The following is a 22618-nucleotide window of genomic DNA, read 5'->3' as shown; positions in this document are numbered from 1 at the left end:
TCAAGTTTTCAGCAACTTAGAGATTGAAATTGAAACAGCAAAGCAAAAAGCACTGTTCTCCCCAGACAATTATATCTTTTTAAAGGTAAATGATTTACTGTATACAGTGACACCATAAGTCAATTAAAATTAAATATTTTCTTAAAAATTAGAACTATTATACATGTATCTATAAGACTTACAAGCATCAAATTACATGGTCTGCTTGTTTCAAGATTTGATTAATAATAAATGACTGGGTTTCAATGTTTAGCAGGTTACATATAGTGACCTCCATATTCAAGGATGCTCATTAGGTTTAATTCAAGTCAATAGAGTAGTCACTACCCCTATGTAATGTAATGTAAATGCTTGTTATACAGATTTACTACTCCCATGATGTGAAGTGATCACTTGCCATGTACGAAATGCCTATAATGGTGGCTAATTTGAATATCAATACTATGAAGTAATTTATTTACACTTGGAATTTCGCTAAACAAGTGAAAATAAAATTCAGTGAAATTTTTTTCCTATATTTTACATTCAAATCACGGAAAATCAGTGGAAAAAAAACTTCACACAAAACTGCCAAAGTGTCTTTCCAGCGAAAATTAAATCCAGCTGAAAAAAGTACTTAACAGTTAATTTACATGATTGTAAAAAATAAATTTCATTAATTGAATAATTGACTTATTTAGTATAACAATAACTTTCATTGTCTTCTTAATAATTCAAGCCTGTTACCATGAGTGCATGCTTCAAATGACTCAAAAGTAAATGCTATAACAATCCGAGATGAAACCAAATTAAAATGATATACTTACCACATTATGTGCAACATTTGTCAGCGTCCATGCTACAGCAACACTAAACCAGGGTACACTGAGAATGATGTAATGCAGCGCTGCAGTGGCCAGGGTATAGGTTATCCACATACCCTTACTATTCAACCATGTCGTGTTGGGATTCAACTCGCTGTGTGCCACACCAACATTCATAGTGGCAGATCTTCTGCAAGAGAAATATCACAAAGTATGTTAGCATCAAGGACGAGTGTTCACTTCTTGTGTACACCACACATAGCATGGGTAGAATATCGACTCCCTTGTGCAAATCACAGAATGGTAGTCTTTTTAAGTAAACCTATATGTATCTCTGTTCCACTAGAATCTCAAGAACTGTTGGTCAGATGAAACTTGGTATCACAGTCCTGCTACTGCGTTGGTATATAGATAACTCCTAGATAATGCACAGACCTGATTAGTTTTGGGTAAAAATGCATGCATATTAATTACCTAATTTAGGTAATTAGAAAAAATTTCTAATTTGTACTAATCATCACATTTTATGCATAAATGCTCTAAGACAATGCAATGATCTAGTTAGTTTTGGGTTTAAATATATCCATAATTATTACCTAATTTGCATTTTTGAAATTTTTTTAGGAAGTAATCATTACATTGTAATGGAAGTAGGTTATGTAGGTGACCTGGGACAATGCACAAAACCGATTATTTTGAAGCTGAAATTCATTTGCACAATATGTATACTCCTTACATTTCACTGAAATTCGGTACATAGTTGCTCTGGGGTAATTCACAGACAGGACTACTGCCAATTTTCAACCCTGTACAGCAAGTTGTTTAATTAACACTGGTGGTAGGATTTAGCGAGTTGTGAGTTGTAACATAGTTACAAAAATGACCACGGCTATATTTTAGAAACCATGCCCACACAAAGCTGCAAACAAAACAAATGGGTTGAAATATCTGTGGGCGTCAATGACCAAAACTTCATTCCACTATTGAATGTACTATTGTACTAAGCATGATAAACATAAAAACTGGAAAACACCTTGCGTTATATACAAATTTTATGCTAAATTGATGACACATACAATGTTGCACTGAGTACAGTTTATATCAATAAGTATATATATTAGTAACAAGACTTTAACAAAGGTAGCTGTCATACAGACAAGCATTAGAAAAAAATTAAATGACCTAGTAAATACAGTATAATAATTAACTCATTTTAGGCCAATATATGCGCATCAAAAGAATGCCTCGTATAATGACATGCAGCAGTACCATTCACAGCAAGGATTATTTTAAATATTAAGCCATTCTGAATGAACAATACTAGGCAACCACAGTTTAACTTAGACAAGAACAAACTTGTACAAACAAAGAATAGAAGCCCCCCCCAACCCCCAACCCAACCCCAGGATATCAAAGATTTAAAAGAAAATATAAATAACATTTTATTGCTGCGAGTTCTTCTGTTGGTAATTATTTCTACAGTTTTCAAAGAACACAAAGTTTGTATTAATCTGAGTTGAGAGCATGTTGAAATCGTTTTTAAAACGATTGTATAGAGTGCCTGCCCTACAGGAAAACTCATTTTCTGAACTATGTGATACTGTAGAAAGCATGCAGGCACACACCCATGAACAACATCTGGTCAGCCTATTTTTAAAACGAGTCATATTTATTATAACAAGAATGACAGACCATTATTATTATGTAATTATCGTTACTACGCTTGAGTTATTACATTTTTATAAATTTTTTCACATTTGACGACGAGATAAAATTTTTAACATGTATAATTCATCTATATTTTCATAAAGATGCTTAGATTAGTTGCACCATTCAGCAAATATTGTGTGTTTTTTAAATGAGAACAGAAAATAAAACACAGCTAATTTATTTTATTCCTCTAAGATTCGAGCCACGATCTTTACAAGTTGAATTTACCAACTGTTCCCACACGTTTCCTTCTCAAATGTCAAATTACATACCTGGTTTGCTACCTAACCATAACAGACTAATCACATCGAATTTTTTTTTGTCACCAGGTTTACCTGTATTCAACGTAAAAAATTCTGCTTTGTATATATGCTTCGACTAAACTGACCTTTTTGACTTACTACATTGTATATAATCCCACTGTCACCACCTGTCTAAAGCTAATATCTGTGGTCTGCCCACAATCAATGGTCCAATAATGATGATGGTAGAATTATGACATTAAAATAAATTAAAATAATGCCATTGTGACTGGTTAACAAAATACAATCACCATTGTTCTTTGCAGAGCAGAATTTGTACGAGGACGAAAGCTCATAGAGATAGTGATGGCACTCTTCTTTTTGTATTAAATCCAAGGCATACAATTCAATGCAATAATTGCCCATAACATTATATATATATGAAATAAAATTAGTTTGGGCTCCAATGCTATCAGTGTGGTGTTTTCAGACGTCATGATTAGATTTGTTGACGTATCTGAACCTGTGTGCATCATCCTGCTGATGCCATGAGAGTGAGAATGTTGGTGTGATTTGCATATAAACTGAGTGGTACATCACGATTTATTCCATTTCATGTGATTACCTTCTTCAAGGCATGGATTTCTCAAAAATGATGACAGTAGGTCAAATAAAAATGTAGGATGTTTTTTTAGTGTCCTTGCATATATACTATGAACCTCACATAATCGTGAACTTCACGAGTCAGTGAAAATCGCAAACATTTGTACAGTAAAAATTTCCCTTAGGTGCTACAACATGGAGTCTCAGTGACTTGCATTTCCACCAACACCATACAATTCTGAAATTGAAAACATTTCTTCCAGTGAAAACTGTTTACAGTTGATTATCACATTAAGACCACGGTGCATATTATTCACAGCTGTGATGTTTTAAGCATCACTGACTGAATACATTACTTTATCTATTACTGACCCAATGTTGGGCAAATGATCTCCATATTTGGGCTGTAATACAGTTATTTGTATACGTTTCTCAAAGAATAAAATGAATTTTGGACTGCAAAATCTACCTGAACTGTTGTGAGCACCACCATCTTGAACAAGCAGCCTGTACAAGTGGCAACGATCAATACATCTTCAGTGACTCAAAATATCCCAGATGTTCCTATTCTAAACTATTTATCAAATTTGCATGTTAGTGAAGGCTTGTAATACCACTGATGATACATGTACAAATCTATCATCATTTGATGCATGTTTACTTGTGTTATACAAATGTTCACCCCAACAGAGGTGGATGTACAATTTTAGCATATTGAAAAGCTCTGAGGGTAACTAGAACTGATGTTGGCGTCAAAATTTGTAACGATATCCCAAATATCTTATGAAAGAGAAACTGTGGCACTCAATAGTACATGGTAATCACCCATCGAGTTGAGAGAGTTCAGAGATTGAAATTTATCAAGTTTTATCTTACATATGTGCTATTTTTAGTTTGAAATTCACCCAAGAGCTGCACACTGCTTGCATATATGCTTATGTCATTACCATTCTCTTTCAACAAATGCACTATAAATAATTTTAGTTTTACTGTCAAAACACACAAAATACATAAACTCAAATACATTGCTGTCCTCCCCATAGGAAAGTCCATAAAGAGACTACCGGTAATTGTACAAGCACCGATTGAATGTTTCAAAGCGAGTAGCTGAGCACGCTGGCGAGACTTGCAGAAAGTGTGACTAACAATCAGGCAAACTCACTACAAAATCCTACTAGACCCAATTGCGTCAACCCGCTTGGAGGGCCAGTTCTTTGCACAGGCTAAGGGGCGCCATCAGTCGGTGACCTTTGTTAAGCCGCCGTTTACAAATGCAAAATTTCTGCTGCTGACATATTTCAATCTAATTTTGAAGCGGCATGCACAGAAACAGTATACAACGGTGTAACAGAATGCAGAGTTTTATTAATGCATGTTGTAGACAGCGAACCAATTAGAGCTGCTATACGCTCTACTACAGCCACCCGATCAGTGTGGAAGCGTGTGCGGAGTAATGACTGGCGGGATAGACAACTTTCCTGAAAGTCGAAGATGTGTGCATGTTGTTTTGGGGTGAATTTGGACGTGTGATATTGTGTTCTGAGTGTACCCATCAACGTCACAAAAATAAAGTTCCCTTCTATCGACGATCAGCAAACTGACATGTTTATTATTTTCAGCCTGACAGAGCAGGATTATTTTTGCATCCCAGTCTTGCTACTTCCGGAAAGTCGTCCATGGAGTCGTTATATGAACATAGAACAAAACAACATTTTTCTAAAATTTTAGATTTGTTTAACTAATTAACTTTTTGTTTCTTAGATTTGAACATTATTTTTCTTCAAATCATGCATCATCTAGGTTCCGTCTTTGTTAAGTCTGAGCTCGGTTGCCATTTGGAAATGAGAAAGTTGCATATATTTGATCACATGCATAATATTAACACTCAAAGGTTGCCACAGAGGGTGCTTAGCCATGGGCCAAGCGTTCGCGCACACACTTTGTTAGCCCATGCTAAGGTTCTGGACCGCGTCTTAAAATCATATCAGATTTTACCCGTACTTAGCATTCCTTAGCACGGGCACAGAAATTTGACCTCTTAGCCCGTGCTAAGGAGCTGTGCATGAACGCAACTTATGACTAAGTTGCCCCAGTCTCTCACTGCAAGTGGCTTATTGCATTGAATACCTGGGGCAGAGACACTATAGCACAGCAGCAAGAGACTGGAACACAAGACTATAAACAAGATTATCATGACAATACAGTTTTTGTCTTCTTGAATAGAAACCTATGTGCATTAACCTTGATACTTTCAAGTCTAACCTTTTCATCACAGTAACCGATGAGAGTTCAAGTAGTTTGTAACGCTTTTGATCAAAATAAATTTGACCAATGCACAAGGATTTCACATCCGTATACCTTTAATATACAACATTTTACATATAAATAACACTGCCATCGATAACATTTGCCGAAATTGATTCACTCATATATACTAGCAGAGGTACATGTATTTCTGATACTAGCTATAAAATATTTTGAAGCAATCATTTAATCAGTTACTTTATAGTAAAGCTGATTGCGGAGATACTAGTAGATGGAAAATTTGAATTGATTAATTAAATGTCAACAAATTCTGCATCCCTGGCGAACAATTCTGGTTTATGATGGCGTTACAAAACATACGCATTGACGCAAGACTATATTTGTATTCCATTGCGATGCCCAATTGAATAAAAACGACAGTGAAAAAGTGATTCACAGCTGAAGATTCACATTCAGTGTTGGGATGGGTCTACAACAGTTGTCTAATAACGAGTTTATAGGCACAAATCGCGTACAATTGTTATCGTTGAACAATTGGCAGCTGGTCAAGGGACACGCGACATGAGCCAGAAAGGAGTCGAAGTTGCGCCGTCGGTCTGTTTTTCAGCTCGAATGCAGCGTTGATAAAATACTGCGATACTTTATACTGATTCTTCAGTTCAGTAGTGTGACTTACCCGTTCCAAAATCGTTTGGCGTGTCAACTTAGTGGAGAGAATTGTTGTTTAGGAACCACTTCCGTGATACAACCAATGCAAAACGCAAGTAAATACCCTTTACTTTGCGCAGACGCAGTGTTCACTCTTACGTCAACGGAGGACCAAAATGCATTGCGAATTGCCCAGCTGTATTTAATTGGCGCCGATTTAAACCAAAACAACGATTTATAGTAAAATGACGTTTAATTGAGACACTTTTTATATACACGGTTAGGCACCATCATGGAGACTTCACACATGGCAGAAAATGGCAATAATCGGTCGGAGATGCTCCTTTTGCCAGCATCGACAGTCCGACTTATCACAAGTTCTCAAGTCATTACTTCCGTTGTCAGTGTCATCAAAGAACTTATCGAAAACGCACTGGACGCGAAGGCGACCAATATTGATATAAAACTGGTAAATATTCCATACAACCTAAGATAGATGATACTTATCACGTGTGTTTATTTTTTACCATCCCCATCCGGCTCAACACAACAATTATATTGGGGAGGGGCGGGCACTTGGCTGGTGCGAGGATCCTCATGTGCGTTCTGTAGTTCGTAGAGAAAGGGGCATATACTGTTCGAAGTTTGCATGTCCGAGAAAAAAAAACGAATAAAGGCTGCGTTTTAAAAGACTGACAGCTACTCATAGGTCCAGCAGGAGGCAAAACAACAAGAAAGTGTTTGGCAGTGGAAGATCTTGTTGTTTTGGAAGTTCTACCTGAACTAAGGGGTCGACCATTTGAAATCATGAGGGTGACTAGAAGATTCGAAAAAAAGCTATACTTCAAGAGAGAGAAAAAATTACATGCAAGTGTTCCATGGAAACAAAGTTGGCACATTCAAGAAGTTAAAAATGTTTAGATAAGACATCAAGAAAAATTGCACTGATTAGACTCTTCTAGCCATCCCCATGATTTTAAATGGTTGACACCTAATCACTTTAAACTCACAGAGACATGTTTTAAATAGAATGAGAAGACAGTGCATCTTCCTGGTAATTTTTGGTGATTAAGAAAAATATTTGACTTGCATTTATGTTTTCAAATTTAGAACCGCGTTATCGAGGCTGGGTTGTGCTCAAAATCAGTGTATTGAAAAGGAGAGACATGAAAATATTCCCCTTGATCCCAGATTTTGTGAATACTGTGTTAAACACAACCAATTTTATATTTTAAAATTTTTTTTAAAGTTATGGTCACCTTTTTATATAATTCTGCAAGTCAAAACCCTGTGTGAAACATTTAGAACAGAAACAGCATAGACCAGCATACATTGTAACACACCAAATTTGGAAATCTTTGATTGTGGAAAAATGTATTATGTGAAGTTAAATTGTTTTTGCTGTCTACAGGACAATTATGGGTTTGACAAAATAGAAATACGAGATAATGGTGTGGGAATAAAACGGTCGGAGACCACACATATGGCCCAGAGACACTACACATCGAAAATATGTGATCATGACGATTTAGAAACATTGTGCACATATGGTTTTAGAGGAGAGGCGCTTGCATCACTTTGTGCTGTTTCCAGTGTTACCATGACAACCAAAACAGCTGATGATGATATTGGAATGGTATATACTCTGGATCACCATGGAAAAATCACAGCTACCAAGCCTGCTCCAGTCAATCAGGGTAAGTAATACAAACTAGATATTTTGGCTGCTTAGTCTTTAAGCTAATGTGATTATCGTATTTGCACTAGGCTATTAGTAAGACTGAAAAAAGACTTTTTGGATGTTTTGTATGGAGTTTATTTTCACTTATTTTATGTTGATGAGTTGAATGTAACATATATGGAAAAAGGAATATTCTCTGGATTTTAGTTTCACTGAATCATCCCTTCAGCAAAAATAATTGTGGGCGAGTTTTGAATGAGCTCCTTTGGTTCCACGTTTCTTGGTTTACTGCTATACACATGTGCAATTTTTGCTAAAAGGTTCCAAATTTGTTTACACTGTACATAGAAAACTTTATTTTAACAACAGTGCACTGTGCCACATCTCTATTAAAGAATATAACCACTTGGCTTAATTGTCGTCTTCCATTTTTACTGATCCCAAGGGTGTCAATGATTGGAACTCTCCAATGAGTGTGCAAGGCACCCAATGGGTCTATAAATTATGTTTCATAATGGGTAAGCGATACTATTTTTTGGCATTTTCAATTGCCAAGTGATTCCTTCTTGGCATTTTCAGGAATCGGGTCGTGGTTTTGCTATGTTGATCTAATGTGTGATATATGGCAATAATACTATTTTAACATGATTTTCAACTAGTACTATTAAATCTTTGTTCAAAGCCGCATTCTTAATAGAAGTTTCACCCAACTTTTTTTTTAATAATTGAGAACCAAAAATTCATCATTTCTCATATGCGCAGCTGCTTAAATGGAAATCGCATCCCCTCTGCTGCATTGTGCCATTTTAATAGAAATCTACCGGGTAATACAGATTTTACAGTATAGATGTGCTTGTGTTATGTTTAGTTCACCATAAATAATGTATTAACTTATATATTAAATAAAATATACTATTCTATGTAATAGGGGTGTTTGTTTTTTCTTAATTTGTTCCATGGGGTGGGTATCCTCTTGTTTCAATTTGTGGACATTTCATTGGCAAATAATGATGACATGCTCAGGAAATTTACATATTAATATTATGTATCTATTGTGATTCTGTGAGTGGTTCTATACTTCAGCAGATTAGAGTTAGTATTTAATTTGTAATATACATGTGTAATATCAGGTAGCACAGTGAGTGCCACTCAGCTGTTCAAGAACATACCAGTCAGAAAACAATTCTATAATAGTAACAAGAAGAAGAAAGAAGAATTAAAGAAAGTTGAGGATTTGGTGATGGCATTTGGAGTAATCAGGCCGGAAGTTCGAATGACGTTGAGACACGATAAATCTCTACTCGTACAGAAAAATAAAGTCAATGATTGCAAGACAGCGTTAATGAATGTACTTGGGACAGCTGTGATGTCTCTGATGGAACCAGTCGTCTATTTGAATACTGAGCCACAGGTATGCATTACAAACTTTTATACCATGGTTGCAGGTATGTTTGCACCTGTAACATGTTTATCGTAATAATGGCCGGTGGTCGCAACGCAATGTTCGCAATGGGTTCCATGTGACATATATATACAATGCATGTGGGATAATTCTTTGTTTACAATCGAAAACGTGCTGTACAAAGACAATCACCCTTTGAAATTTGATGGTATGTGGCTTGATTCACAGTCAATTCGTCCCAATTCACTTTCGTCCCGACACATTCGTCCCACAAGTCGATTCATCACAATTCACATTCGTCCCACGAGTCGCTTCGTCCCAATTCACATTCGTTCCATTTCACATTCATCCCAATTCACATTCGTCCATTTTTTAAATTTTTAGTCAGCATTACGATCTTGAACAGGGTCAATTTCTATGCCAACTGCTACTGTCACGCTAACTAATAACTCCACGTTGCATGAACGGTGTATTTGTATTTATTAACTAATAACTCCACGTTGCGTGAACGGTGTATTTGTATTTATTAACTAATAACTTGTACGTTGAATGTCCGGTGTATTTGTATTTATTAACTAATAACTCAGCGTTGTAGGTAAGGTGTATTTGGATATAACGTTGGCAAAAACAAAATGGCGCAACGATGCCCAGGGTGTCTGGGTCGAGATGTCCAATTTGGGTCGAAGTGTCTTGGGTCGAGATGTCTAGAAATCTTATTTGGCGAGTTAGTAGTGGGCTAACCTTAAATCTGACGAATCGACTTGTGGGACGAATCGACTTTGGGACGAATTAACTTGTGGGACGAATCGACTTGGGACGAATCAACTTGTGGGACGAAACGACTTGGGACGAATGTGATTTGGGAAGAATCGACCGTCCCCCTGTGATGTCAAAAATATGAGCAGCGATTTTGATAATTTCTGTTATCATAATAGGAATTTTAAGATGTGCAGTGTGACACTGCAACCTGCCCATAATTTTGATGAAATAAATTAGAATTATATGACCTCATTCAGGGCTCAAAATTAATGGTTCAGGTTGCCATAGGCAACCACATTTAGCATGGGACAACCACATGTGAAAACAAGTTGTCAATCGAGACAACCATGAAAATAAATCACAAAATACAAATAAAATATATGTTTTCTGTTTAAATATTATTCACTTCCAAGTAGTTTAAAATCATGCTGCTTGTGAAATTTCAGTGTGGTTGAGGTTGAACTGTGAGGGCGCTATCTCACTCAAATATCGCCTTTTATGAGATTTCAATATGTTCATGAAGATGGTATTTGCCATATCATTCGTGACAATGTTTTCTGGCCCATATTTTTTGTGACATTTTGAATGAACAACTTTTTTATCAGGTAGACAACCATTTTCCAAAACTACATTTAGTTGTCCCACTGGACAACCAGTTAATTTTTTCTGCGCCCTCCTGTTATATGACTAGCGATTGCTTAATGTTACTGCACCAATCCCACTGTTGATTTTTGTTCTCAGATTACCATCAGTGGTTATGTTCCAAAGCCTGGATCAGACACGCAGCAAACAAGCAGACCTACCAATGACAGATGTTTCATCTTTGTCAATAAACGACCTGTTCATCTGAAAGAAATTGAAAAAGTATGTATATACTGACTTGAAAATCTTTATTTAAATAATACCCTGTATCCTGAATTGAATAATACATTTTCTTATGTGGATGTAGATGACATGTTTTTACCTGGTGACTTTTCCCCCAGAAGTAACACCATATGTTGTATCTAAATCTAAATGTGACCCAGTACATTCCTACTGGGTGTCAAAGACACTCTCACACCGGGTGTCAGAGACAGTCTCTAATAATGTTTTATTTGTATTCAGTTGGTGAAGCACATGTACAATGACAGCAATGGAAGTGACAGTTCAAATCGTCGTTATCCCATCTTATTCCTCAGTATCAATGTACCATCCAGTGTTGTCGATGTCAACTTGGATCCAAATAAGACCACTGTGTTACTACACAACAAGGTATGTGTGTAATCACTTGTAATTATTGTACATTATGACAGTATGTATTGTACTCTATGTTCTAGTTTGAATGGACTTTGCCAACCAGCCTAGATAACCTTTTTTTTAGTGGAGACATTAAGGTGACTAGAACAGCCATATAAAATAATGATAAGATAAGATAGAATTTTATTACAACCGTTTGAAAAAGTTGATATTTCTAGTTGATTTTGAAAAAGTATAATATAGTTTATTGTCGGCAATGTTTTGTTTAAATTCTTTGACATGCAATCTGTGTAGTGTAATAAAAACAACAGCTACAATATTCACAAGACCCGACTTTTCGATAGCAAACATTTTCCTTGCTTGCTTGTTATTGAGTTTTCAGCATCTTAGAACATTTTCAAATCACTTAAATATACCAAGTATATGGCATTCTCTGTTTGACAATTGAAGATGGACTACCATACAAAATGAATATTCAATGTGAAGTGTTTCCTATTAAGATTTAGTCTAAGATGCATACCACAATTTTGAGCTTTATTCTGGAAATAATCTATATATGGTGTTTTTTGAAGTTATAGGATAATTATTTTATTACTGTAATACATCAAATGTTACTTACTTCCTTGGTTAGCTGTGCTCAGCATGGTTTGAAAAAAAATTTAAATAGCAATGCATGACTGGACTTATTGTAGTGAAGACAAATAATAATAAACTGGCGAAGATTTTATTTTATTTTATTTATTGGAAAAAGGCATTTAAAGGGTTATTGTAATTCTGACAACAGTTGAACTCACCGTCTTTTATTTTCAGGATGCCATCCATGCTGCAATTATATCAATGTTGGGAAAAGTCTATGCTGGAAAATCAAAACCTGAAAACCTGAGTGGTAGTCGAATAGACGATGAGGACCATGTGCATACAAGTCCAAATGATTCACAAAACATTGCAACCACAATCGTCAGAGATAATGATAAGTTAGAATTTCAGTCAGTTGCTGGAGCAGTTAAAATAAGTACCGTTGTCGAAAATAGTGTGAATGCAGACAAATCAACACTTAGTAGACCTTTTGACACATCAGACGAAATACAGGAGACTCCACGTCAAGTTGCCATGGACGATAGGTTGGAGAGTGTAGAGAATGAAGGTGAACTTGGTGATAACATTGATTTTTCTCTTCTGGATGATTCAGTCATAAATATGTTGAACTGTGAAATGAAAGCAGGAGATGTCAGTACTGCAGAAATCAACGTTACCACTTCAGAAAATATTCTAACTGCAAAATCAAGTTTTGATGTGAAACAAGTACATGGTCATGGCAGTGTATTGGACAGTGCACCTGGCTGTGAAGCATTGACCAATCAAAATATGGCATCATCTGAAACAACCAATCAGGGATTAAAAGTATGTGGTGCCAATACAAATAAACCAATTGTTGAACCAAGAAAATTGAACAAAAATCAGGGCATGGTTAATTTGGAAGAGATTACTGGTGTTGACTGGAGTGCAGGTCGTGGTCTTGTTGATGGTAAAGGTATCCCTATCCAAGTAAGTAAAGTTACCGATGTTGATGGTAAAGGTATCCCTATCCAAGTAAGTAAAGTTACCGATGTTGATGGTAAAGGTATTCCTATCCAAGTACATTGTAAGTAAAATTACCGATGTTGATGGTAAAGGTATTCTTATCCAAGTAAGTAAAGTTACCGATGTTGATGGTAAAGGTATCCCTATCCAAGTAAGTAAAGTTACTGATGTTGATGGTAAAGGTATCCCTATCCAAGTAAGTAAAGTTACTGATGTTGATGGTAAAGGTATCCCTATCCAAGTAAGTAAAGTTACCGATGTTGATGTTTAAGGTATCCCTATCCAAGTAAGTAAAGTTACCGATGTTGATGTTTAAGGTATCCCTATCCAAGTAAGTAAAGTTACCGATGTTGATGTTTAAGGTATCCCTATCCAAGTAAGTAAAGTTACCGATGTTGATGTTTAAGGTATCCCTATCCAAGTAAGTAAAGTTACCGATGTTGATGTTTAAGGTATCCCTATCCAAGTAAGTAAAGTTACCGATGTTGATGTTTAAGGTATCCCTATCCAAGTAAGTAAAGTTACCGATGTTGATGTTTAAGGTATCCCTATCCAAGTAAGTAAAGTTACCGATGTTGATATTTAAGGTATCCCTATCCAAGTAGGTAAAGTTACCTATCTTGAGATGTTCAAAAAATGATGCAGTAAAAAAATTGAAGCAGATAAAAAGTGGCCCCTTTTGAACTGATGTTTCACACTAATAAATATATTTGTGCTCATCAACAGCTACTTTTAAGAGTCACTTGAAAACATTTCTTTTTAACCATTGTTATTAATCTAATCTTATTGTTATTTTAACTTACAAAATTCTTTTCAATCCCATTTCATTGCCATTTCAACTTTGTAAAGCACTCTGAGGCGCAGTGTAGTGCGCTATATAAGTAATAATAATAATAATAAATATACTGTAACTAAATTTTACTATGAATGTTTGCAATTTCTGTTTTCAAAGCCGGTGGGTTGTCACCTGTGCACGCGTGGGAATTGAGTCCCAAGCGACGGTAACAACACACGTTAAAACGCAAAGGCTCACGGGTAGACGCTTGTTTGTAAACAATGACACGCTATGGCCATCTGACGCATGTGCAGGTGAAGACTCCCTCGCTTTAAGGCATTCATGAAGACAATTGTTTCATGGAAGTCTCTGACATTCCATATTTAGAAATAATAATTTGCAAAATTAAATATGTTTCACAGTATAACTAATCTATGACAAAATGTTGCAAGGAATTAATTTATAAATTATAAAAATTATTTGTAATTAGCGTTTACATACATGTAAAACATTTAATAGGTCATAAATGTCTGTTTCTGATTCCAGCCTGTTCAGATACTAGGTGCTGCATGTTCTGTGGATGGTACAAGTAAAACATCACAAAGTCCAGTGAGAAATAAAAGACCATTAGAACTCAAGGCAAGTAATCATGGAAGTCATCCAGGATTATTGGTGAAAGGGGTAACAGTTTTTTTGAGGTCAAAAGGTCAACTTTGGAGGGCAAGAGAGGGGGGGTTATATTATTTACTAAAATGATTATGGTTAGTAAACAATTGATAAGTATGCAAGTCAGGTTGCTGATAAATATTTTTGTTGCCAAATCAACATAAAAATGGAGGCTGTGTACTTTCAATGCTGGTTGAAATAAAGTCTTTCATTATAATCAGCTCACAGCTCAGATTAAGTCACAAATAATGCGTCTCACATAATCACAACATCACAGGTTTTCTGTGAATAACTTGTGCATATTTTTAGGATGGACAATCTACTCTGTACGACATGGTATGTAATACTCCAATCAGAAGACCTGTTACTGCACTACAGTGTTATGCAAATGAAGTTAAACCACAAGGTAAGATTGTTTCAGTGGATTGGTCAGAATTATGCATATGAATTTTGCAAACAAACGACTGGCTATTGAAATCTACCGCCTTCCCCTTCTTTTTCCAGCAAGCACAGTAATGTAGCAACCAGGTTTTTTTTTTTATGTAATGTTAATTTTGCTCTGTTAGCTGAAGTCAAGATATGTTAATACTGGTGTTGTGAAATTTATATATTTACTAGTTGTGGAAGAAAGCCCTGGACTAAGTTCACTGGCCATTAATAAAGTAATAGCTGATAAATGGGAAATTCTTGATGATGAAGAACGAGAAAAATATGAAACCATAGCAACCAATGATGAGAACAGGTCAGTTGAAAGTTGAAAGTTGAAATATTCATTTAATAATATTATCTATGAATGGCACCCTCAGTCTTTTCAATTTAAATTAATAAGGAGAGTTTTTTGTTTCTTATATCAGCAGATTTAATGAGATAAGATTAATTTGAAATAAGTTCAATTTAATGAATGTAGCCTTGTTTGCGTGATCGTGTGGATTTCTTTTGTCAGGTATCATCAGAAAATTCTGTCATCCAAACGTAAGAGATCTTTATGCAGCGTAAAACCAGTTGGTAAAAGGAAGCGAGTTGACCTGGTAAATGGATTTTTGTTTGTTTACATTGAAAAGGATAGTTTGTTTTCAATTTTTTGCTTTGCTAAGATCAGTTGTAGCAGTTAATCTACTGTCTTAATTTTGATTTTATGATTAGGTTTTGACAACTAGAATTCAACAGTGACTGTAAAATGTACTGGCTGTAAGACTGCTAATTGATTTTTACCTTGGCAAGTGGATCATTAAATTTGTCATACTTGAGTAATAAAACACAAATTCCTGGGGTCAAGACTACTTATAAGATAGACCTAAGACCTACTATAGACCTTTTCTGAGTTCTAAGATTCTTAATGTGCATGTGCTATTAACTCAAAATAGGGATTTCATATTTGCATAAATCTACTTTCATTCACATTTGCATGACAGCCTAGTGAAAGTGAAAATCTGAGCATTCATGTCATGGACCAATAACTATCAAACCACTGTACATTGTGTTGTTCTAAACATTGCTCCAAAATTATTTAATCTGACCTGGGTGTTATTCATCAGAATCAAAAAACCATGTCAAGTCTACTGAGCAGTCACAGGTTGATTAGTTGTCTTGTTACATTATATGCATTTTAAAGTCTCCAACTTTCAATGCTCAGGCACAAGATGGAATTATGCTTATGTTATTACTGCTCCCAAGATGCATTGGGATTTCAAAAACTCACTTTCATGGTTGTTTATTTGGGAGATTTTGAGTGATGAAATACATTTTTTTTCTTGTTCACAGCCATCAAACCAGCCAGTTCTGGATACCACGTTGTTTTCACCGAGTGTCAACCAATCTAGAAACAGGTCAAACCAAAAGCCAGAAGTGACAGTAAAAGTTGTTGATGTGCCATTTGATATGCAGTCACTGAAAAAAACCTGCAAATTGAGTGGCAAGTGAGTGTATAATCATAGTCAGTTTGTGATGTCAGTATGTGACATTTACAAATTGTTTCCTCATTATTTTCCCTTTAAAGTGTATGTCTTACTTCTCTAATAGCAGTGTGTGAACTTTCTAAATAAGATACTTTGATGATCAAATATACAATAAATTTTAGTATTCAATGTTATTTCAGTCATAAAACTTTTATCTCAAACACTTTTTTCCAATTTCTTTCAAACTTTGATATTATAGTAACCAGTTTGGGATATTGGCCAAGATATTCATTAAATTTCACTTAACATTTTCTACTTCATGTGGTTTAACTTAACTTAAATAATTTGTATCTAATCTTTTGATTTGTATCTGATTTGGAAATCTTATCAATCTCTATATAATGTCAACCAAGTTCACTTTTGGTGTAGCAAGTACAATTATCAAGATATGGGGTAAAATTTAAAAATAAAACATTTTATATCCAACATGTTCCAATCATGTAGCAATTTCAAGACTCTCCAAATATACCAGTCAGCAACTTAGTTGGCAATATTACTGATTTAGTATTTCAGAAACAATATGGCAGTGGCACTAACAAAAAAAGTTTATTTGGAAAATATTTATATATATGCAGCACTGACATGAAATTCTGTGAATTAGCTCAACTATTTTTAGCAAGAAATTATTGTGTTTATGTTTGCAATTCCCATTTTGTCACATTTTTTGCTCACCTTTAGGTCTATCAAGAATATTGGGAAGCCCTGTTTAATTGGTCGATTAAAATCACATGGTATATGGTTTCTCATCCGAGATCAACAAGTATCTGTGTTTAACCATTACAGGTAATGATACAAATTGTTGTTCCAGTATTAAATCGATATGGGTTGATTGTTATTTTTAAATTTTGGCAGTTTATGAAATTCGCTCAATCTGTGACATGTTCATGTCATGACATGTTATTTTAATTTTTCACAAAGAATAACTTTTCTCTTTGTTGTTGTTTTCAGAGTTGAGGAAACACTTCTTTACCATCGACTGATATCACAGCATTTGTTACCAAGGCAACCGTTAGAAGCTGCAATTACACTGAATGCAAAGTAGGTGAAGTCTAGTTACAGTGGCAGGCTTATGTCACTTTATCTCAGTCATTACACTATTTCGTGCCAGGATATTCCAGATCTTATCCTCAACTCCCGGCCCCCTCTCATATTTACCCTGTCACAGAATGGAATATCCTGACGCTTATCTGAGATGGCCAAATTTTTCTTATCCAGGAGTAGGTCCAATTGTGCTACAGGGATTGTTTACTGCCTTCTCAACTGTCACTTTTCAAAGTCAACTTGTCAGTCCCATATCACTGTATGTAGATGAGTTCTGTGACTTTTGACAAGATGTGTTTTAGAATTGCAATCGGAATATCCAGATTGTGCTTCAGTTTCTCATGTTGTGGCAGGGGCTGGAAACTTTAGCTAAGGTCAAGGCCCAGGGTCTGTCACAGCATACAGGAATTAGTGCAGCTAAACTGGCAATAGCCTGACACAGAGTAATCATATCATATGCTGGTCACATCAGGTGCAATCCCCCCTGCATTCATTCTAGTTATCTTCATAGGTTGTCCCCTGAAAATGATAGACACCAACCACCCCCACCTCCAATCTTTTAGTGCATTCTGACTAACCATATGTAAAGGTATACAAATGATTGGTTAATTCCCGGAATTCTTTCAAACTAGAATGTTGACTTGATGTGCTTGTAAGATCATTTGCAAATCCGTCTTCTGGACAAAAATATAAAATTGATGAAAATAAATTATACCTTTTCTCTGCAGGGGGGATTATGAAGGCCTTCTTACCTTTGTCAAATCCAATAGGGCAGAGTAAAAAATTTCTGAAGAAAAGTGTTCTAGCATGGTGTACAAAATGTTTTTGATATATATATATATATCAAGAATGCTAAGTGGTAACTGCCAATGCATATATTCTATTGTTATTTTTTTGCAGCATGTTAGGTGGTACTGTACTGTGGCAGACATTGCTTAGTATGCAGAGTGAAGTCAGACCACCTGACCAAACTAGATATTACACTGATAAAAGACTACTGTCAAATGGTTTTGAAATTCAACAAACTGTTGGTAAGTATTGTCAACTGATTGAGTCAGACGGAAATTCTCAGTTTTTGTGTATTGCATAAAAAGTGTCAAATGAATGTCTGCCTCAAAATTTGATTTTAAAAACAAACTTTTTTTTTCATAGTTTAATGTTGAAATGGTGATTTTTTGAGAGAGATCACATTAAAATATTCTTACTTCATCAAAATTGATGAGTGTGAAAATACTTGCAAAAAAACTTTCACGTTTGTCAAATCCATGCAACTTTTTGACATCACTATGACTGTATTACTTTTATTTGTCCTGTTTTTATGTTTGATTTAACGCATAACTAGAATCTTGCAGTGAACGGAAAATAGTCATTTAAATTTATTCTTATATTTCAAAAAAATCCCAACCTCCAAGACCAAGTATTGCCTTCCAGCTCTGTTCATGCGCCAGGAAGTGCATCCATATTTCTCATCATGTTTTTGACTCATTGTGGACCAATTTTGGAAAAACTATGAAAAATGATGTGGGTTTAAATTATATAAATGGTAAAAAAAATGACTTAATTCAAAGGTTTAAATAATAATCCAATATACACATTCATCCATTGTATGTACAGATTCCCAAACTGGTGATGTCTTACTTCAAATTGTTGCCATGGCAAGCTGTCTTTCTTATGTAGGAGTGCATGATTTGAAGGAGATCCTTGAATTGGTTGCCACGACAACAGCTCACACAGTTGCTAAATGTAGACCAGTTAAAGTTATTCACTATCTACAGGTAGTGTTCATCGTTCTTTTTTTTGATGTGAAACAATGTGTTTTACACTCATTAAACATGTTGCATGGGACCCACATTGAATATTGATGCAGTGTGACGACCATCATGTAAATAGATATAAGTGTATATTAGCACGACCTCTATAGTCACACAAAGACAAGTGAACTGCAGTACATGTTATGAATTTACTTAAATCCTGAATTGTTTGAGTTAAAAACTTCAATTTTACTAACCATACCCACTTTTGTGAAACCATGCCCAAATTGTAACTCAATGTTCAATTAACATTTAAGGATGTAGTAGAGGTTTTTAGCCTTTGCAGACGAAGTCTGCCGAAGGCTTATAGATTGGCTTCCGTCCGTCCGTCCGTTTGTCTGTCTTTTACCTCTCTTAACTTTGATATGCTCTGTTGAATGTTTTTCCAAGTTGGTGCATATGTAATTCTCAATGCCATACATATTATTTGTATCATTGTCGTATGAGAAGTACTCTTGTCCTTATTAGAGATATTGAAACTAATCCAGGGCCACAAACTAGTTTATCCAAACAGACACAACACTGACTCTACATATTTGCAGATCTGATTTGTATACTTCCTTGTCATTTTACCTGTTGTACAATCTGATTAAAATCTGATGTAGTGTACGGGCTTTAATTATTGTGGCTATAATTTTATTTTTTATTACTTTTGTTATTAATGCCCTTTTATTTTATTATTTTACTTTGATTTTGTGATTTTTTTTTAATTCTGCCCTACCTACATCTGATCCGACGCCTATGTAAGTCCCGTTCAAATCTCGCATAAGTAACAGCCAATCACAGCCCCCCTTTTATACAGGCTGTCAGTTGCTTACTTTTCAGTGTAGCGAAACTACGGGCAATCTTTCTGTACATTATATTTTGCCCACTTGAATAAACCATTAATAGAAAATTGCTAGTATATTTTTATTTGCAAAAGAAATTCCACAGCATTTTACAATTTTTGTCATTACATTGAATATTTTTTACACTTCCAACAAATGTGTACACTTCCAGATACATCTTCGCCAACCAAGGTTCGTTCATTCAGTCATCGCTTCAATTTTACATCACTGAGCATAATTATCTAGAATGGAAGCAAAAAAATAAGTAAATCGTAATGATTAGAACACTGTAAACAGCTATAGTAAACAATGCAAACTGATTTTAAATTGTATGACGGTCACCGGCCCACGGCATCGACGCAGAAAATTGGAGCAAAAAAATATTTCCTGATCAATTGCGATGTGTTCCAATAAAAAATATTTTATTCCAAATCAGCTCAATTACTTTAATAAAGAGTTATTGTATAATGTACAAAATGATGATACAATTTGATGAATATTTACGGCTACGGTTTCAATACCGTAGACGATGTTGGCCCGATCTTCAACAAAACATCACCCGTCTCCAGGGCAGGCGACTGGAAAAAGGCACTGGTGTTCGGTCGAAACGGCGGAAACAAAATCGTCACTCCCAGAATAACTATGCAAAATAACGATTTAAAGTCGAACCATTCGAGCCACAATATTAACATAAAAATGACTTTTGTTGCATTTGACAATGATAAACTTACCGAAAAGCCGTGTTATTCTCGGTCGCTAACGTCGGTATAATCCGCCATTTTATTTGAGTGTGTTTGCCACCCGACTCCGCCCGGTGACGTCATCATGTGCGCTATAGAAGGAGGTATGTGATTCGTTGACTAAAATCGTCGATAGTGGGTCTCGTTGAAATCTCGTTACATAGGCATCGGCTCAGATGTAGGTAGGGCGGAATTAAAAAAATCACAAAATCAAAATCAAAGTAAAATAATAAAATAAAATAAAATAAAATAAAATAAAAGGGCATTAATAACAAAAGTAATAAAAATAAAAATTAAAATAAGTTTATAGCCAAAATATTTAAAGCCCGTACACTACATCAGATTTTAATCAGATTGACCTGTTGTACTGGTTTGGTGCTATCTGGTTTTCTTGCTGAGAATAATGCTGACCTGGATGGAGAGTGCTATAAACTTGAAAATGCCATAGAAATCACGTTTGCCAATTTATGTCCATGCAACTTTAGAATGACAACTAGTGAAGGCTATGTCATTCATGACTTGTTGTCTTTGAAAATATCAAATTTACTTTTTTCCCCACATTCTGTTATAAGAATATATAAAACATGCATTCAACTAGAAAAAACAATTGTAGCAATGGTTTAAGAGGCAATACATTTTGAGTAAATATGAGATTTTTCACACATAAGTAAACATCGGTATTTGGGGTTAGTCTGGAGAGTTGATCTCGACTCCCAGCTGCTCTATGATGATGATTTTTGGCATAGGTATTCTCTGATACTGAAATCTGGCAAAGATAGTTTGTCTACTACCACTTTGACAATATAACTCTCCCCTTTGTGAACTCTGACATGGGGTATCATATTTCAAAACAACGTTCACACAACAATTGGGAAATTTAATTAAAACTATTTATAGTATCTCTAAGTACCGCGAACATCATTTCGGTGGCCTTATTTTGGTTTCTTCAAAAATAACACCTCTCTATTCGCACAGTGATCACATGATTACACCATTCCATTTTTTGTTGTTGGAATATTTATTTCATATAATTTGAAAAATAAGCTTTCTAAGATTATATAACTTGATGGGATTCAAAGAATATGTTACTTCAGAAATGTGCTATGCAATTGCAGTAGCAATAATCTCTACTACATCCTCAACAGAACTTCGTATTATAGGTATCATAAATTTTTGTTTTTGTTGGATGACCACATTTAGTAACTCAAACTTTAATTAAAAGTTAACCAAAAATTTGTTTCCCGCAAACTATGATTAAAGTTTCATTTACTAAATTTGAATATATTACAGGGTGAAGCGGTGAGAATGTCCAGAAATCTGTCATCAAATCTTTCCGAAGATGACGTCCAAGATGTACTTGATAGAATGCAGAGAGAACTTCCTGCTGACTGCAAGACATGCTTTCATGACAAACCATTTGAAGTCAATGTACATAATTTATTATCATGATGAATGTGGTGAATATCACAGACGATAATTTCAGTAAATATTATTTTGACTGTATACAGTAAAATGGAGTATGTGTTTATGTATTCACTTATTGGATCAAGTTTTTTGTTCGTTTCTTAATAAATCATGTCAATGGTTTTTAATTTGCATACAATAAACATTTACATCTGTTTTTATATATATAAAGTATAAAAAAATACTAAGTACATTTTCAGCTTATCGATGCTTTTTTTCCAATAATGCCCTGATAACTGTCATTATTGTTGTGTATAGTCCTATTGTTATCATCGTTTAGTCCTGTTGTTATTGTTGTTTAGTTTTATTGTTATTGTTGTATCGTCCTATTACCTTGCCTGTATCATCAAAGATGGAAGGGAAGGGTATATTAAGGGGAAAATATTATTGAATATAATAAGGCAGTTCA

The 22618-nt window shown here is 35.0% G+C and overlaps 2 protein-coding genes and 1 long non-coding RNA gene across 3 annotated transcripts in view; 1 reads left to right on the top strand and 2 right to left on the bottom strand.

Annotated features, from left to right (window-relative positions):
- Nucleotides 1-6416, bottom strand: part of LOC100372390 (ORM1-like protein 2) — a 12192-nt gene extending 5776 nt beyond the window's left edge. Inside the window, exons 1-2 of the mRNA XM_002739158.4 lie at nucleotides 6300-6416; nucleotides 807-993 (exon numbers count right to left, since the gene is read on the bottom strand). Coding sequence (XP_002739204.1) covers nucleotides 807-980 — 174 coding nt within the window. The 5' untranslated portion in view covers nucleotides 981-993; nucleotides 6300-6416. The remainder of the gene's footprint in view (nucleotides 1-806; nucleotides 994-6299) is intronic.
- Nucleotides 6413-22618, top strand: LOC102808280 (PMS1 protein homolog 1-like). Its single transcript, XM_085501289.1, has 16 exons — nucleotides 6413-6740; nucleotides 7683-7968; nucleotides 9083-9363; nucleotides 10855-10977; nucleotides 11218-11364; nucleotides 12160-12894; nucleotides 14252-14344; nucleotides 14681-14777; nucleotides 14990-15113; nucleotides 15315-15399; nucleotides 16133-16287; nucleotides 17005-17109; nucleotides 17275-17364; nucleotides 18268-18398; nucleotides 18982-19142; nucleotides 22036-22618. Exons 1-16 carry the CDS (start codon nucleotides 6564-6566, stop codon nucleotides 22192-22194), a joined length of 2949 nt encoding a protein of 982 aa, XP_085357415.1. The 5' UTR covers nucleotides 6413-6563; the 3' UTR covers nucleotides 22195-22618.
- Nucleotides 20067-20949, bottom strand: LOC146740854 (uncharacterized). The gene is made up of 2 exons (XR_014929910.1): nucleotides 20737-20949; nucleotides 20067-20247 (listed from the first exon to the last, which is right to left on the bottom strand). It is a non-coding gene; the product is annotated as an uncharacterized LOC146740854 (long non-coding RNA).

The sequence above is a fragment of the Saccoglossus kowalevskii genome, chromosome 7, assembly GCF_978046115.1.
Source record: "Saccoglossus kowalevskii chromosome 7, keSacKowa6.1, whole genome shotgun sequence".
Taxonomy (NCBI): Eukaryota; Metazoa; Hemichordata; class Enteropneusta; family Harrimaniidae; genus Saccoglossus; species Saccoglossus kowalevskii.
Note: the sequence above shows the minus strand (reverse complement) of the source record. Positions and strands in the feature narration are given on the sequence as shown.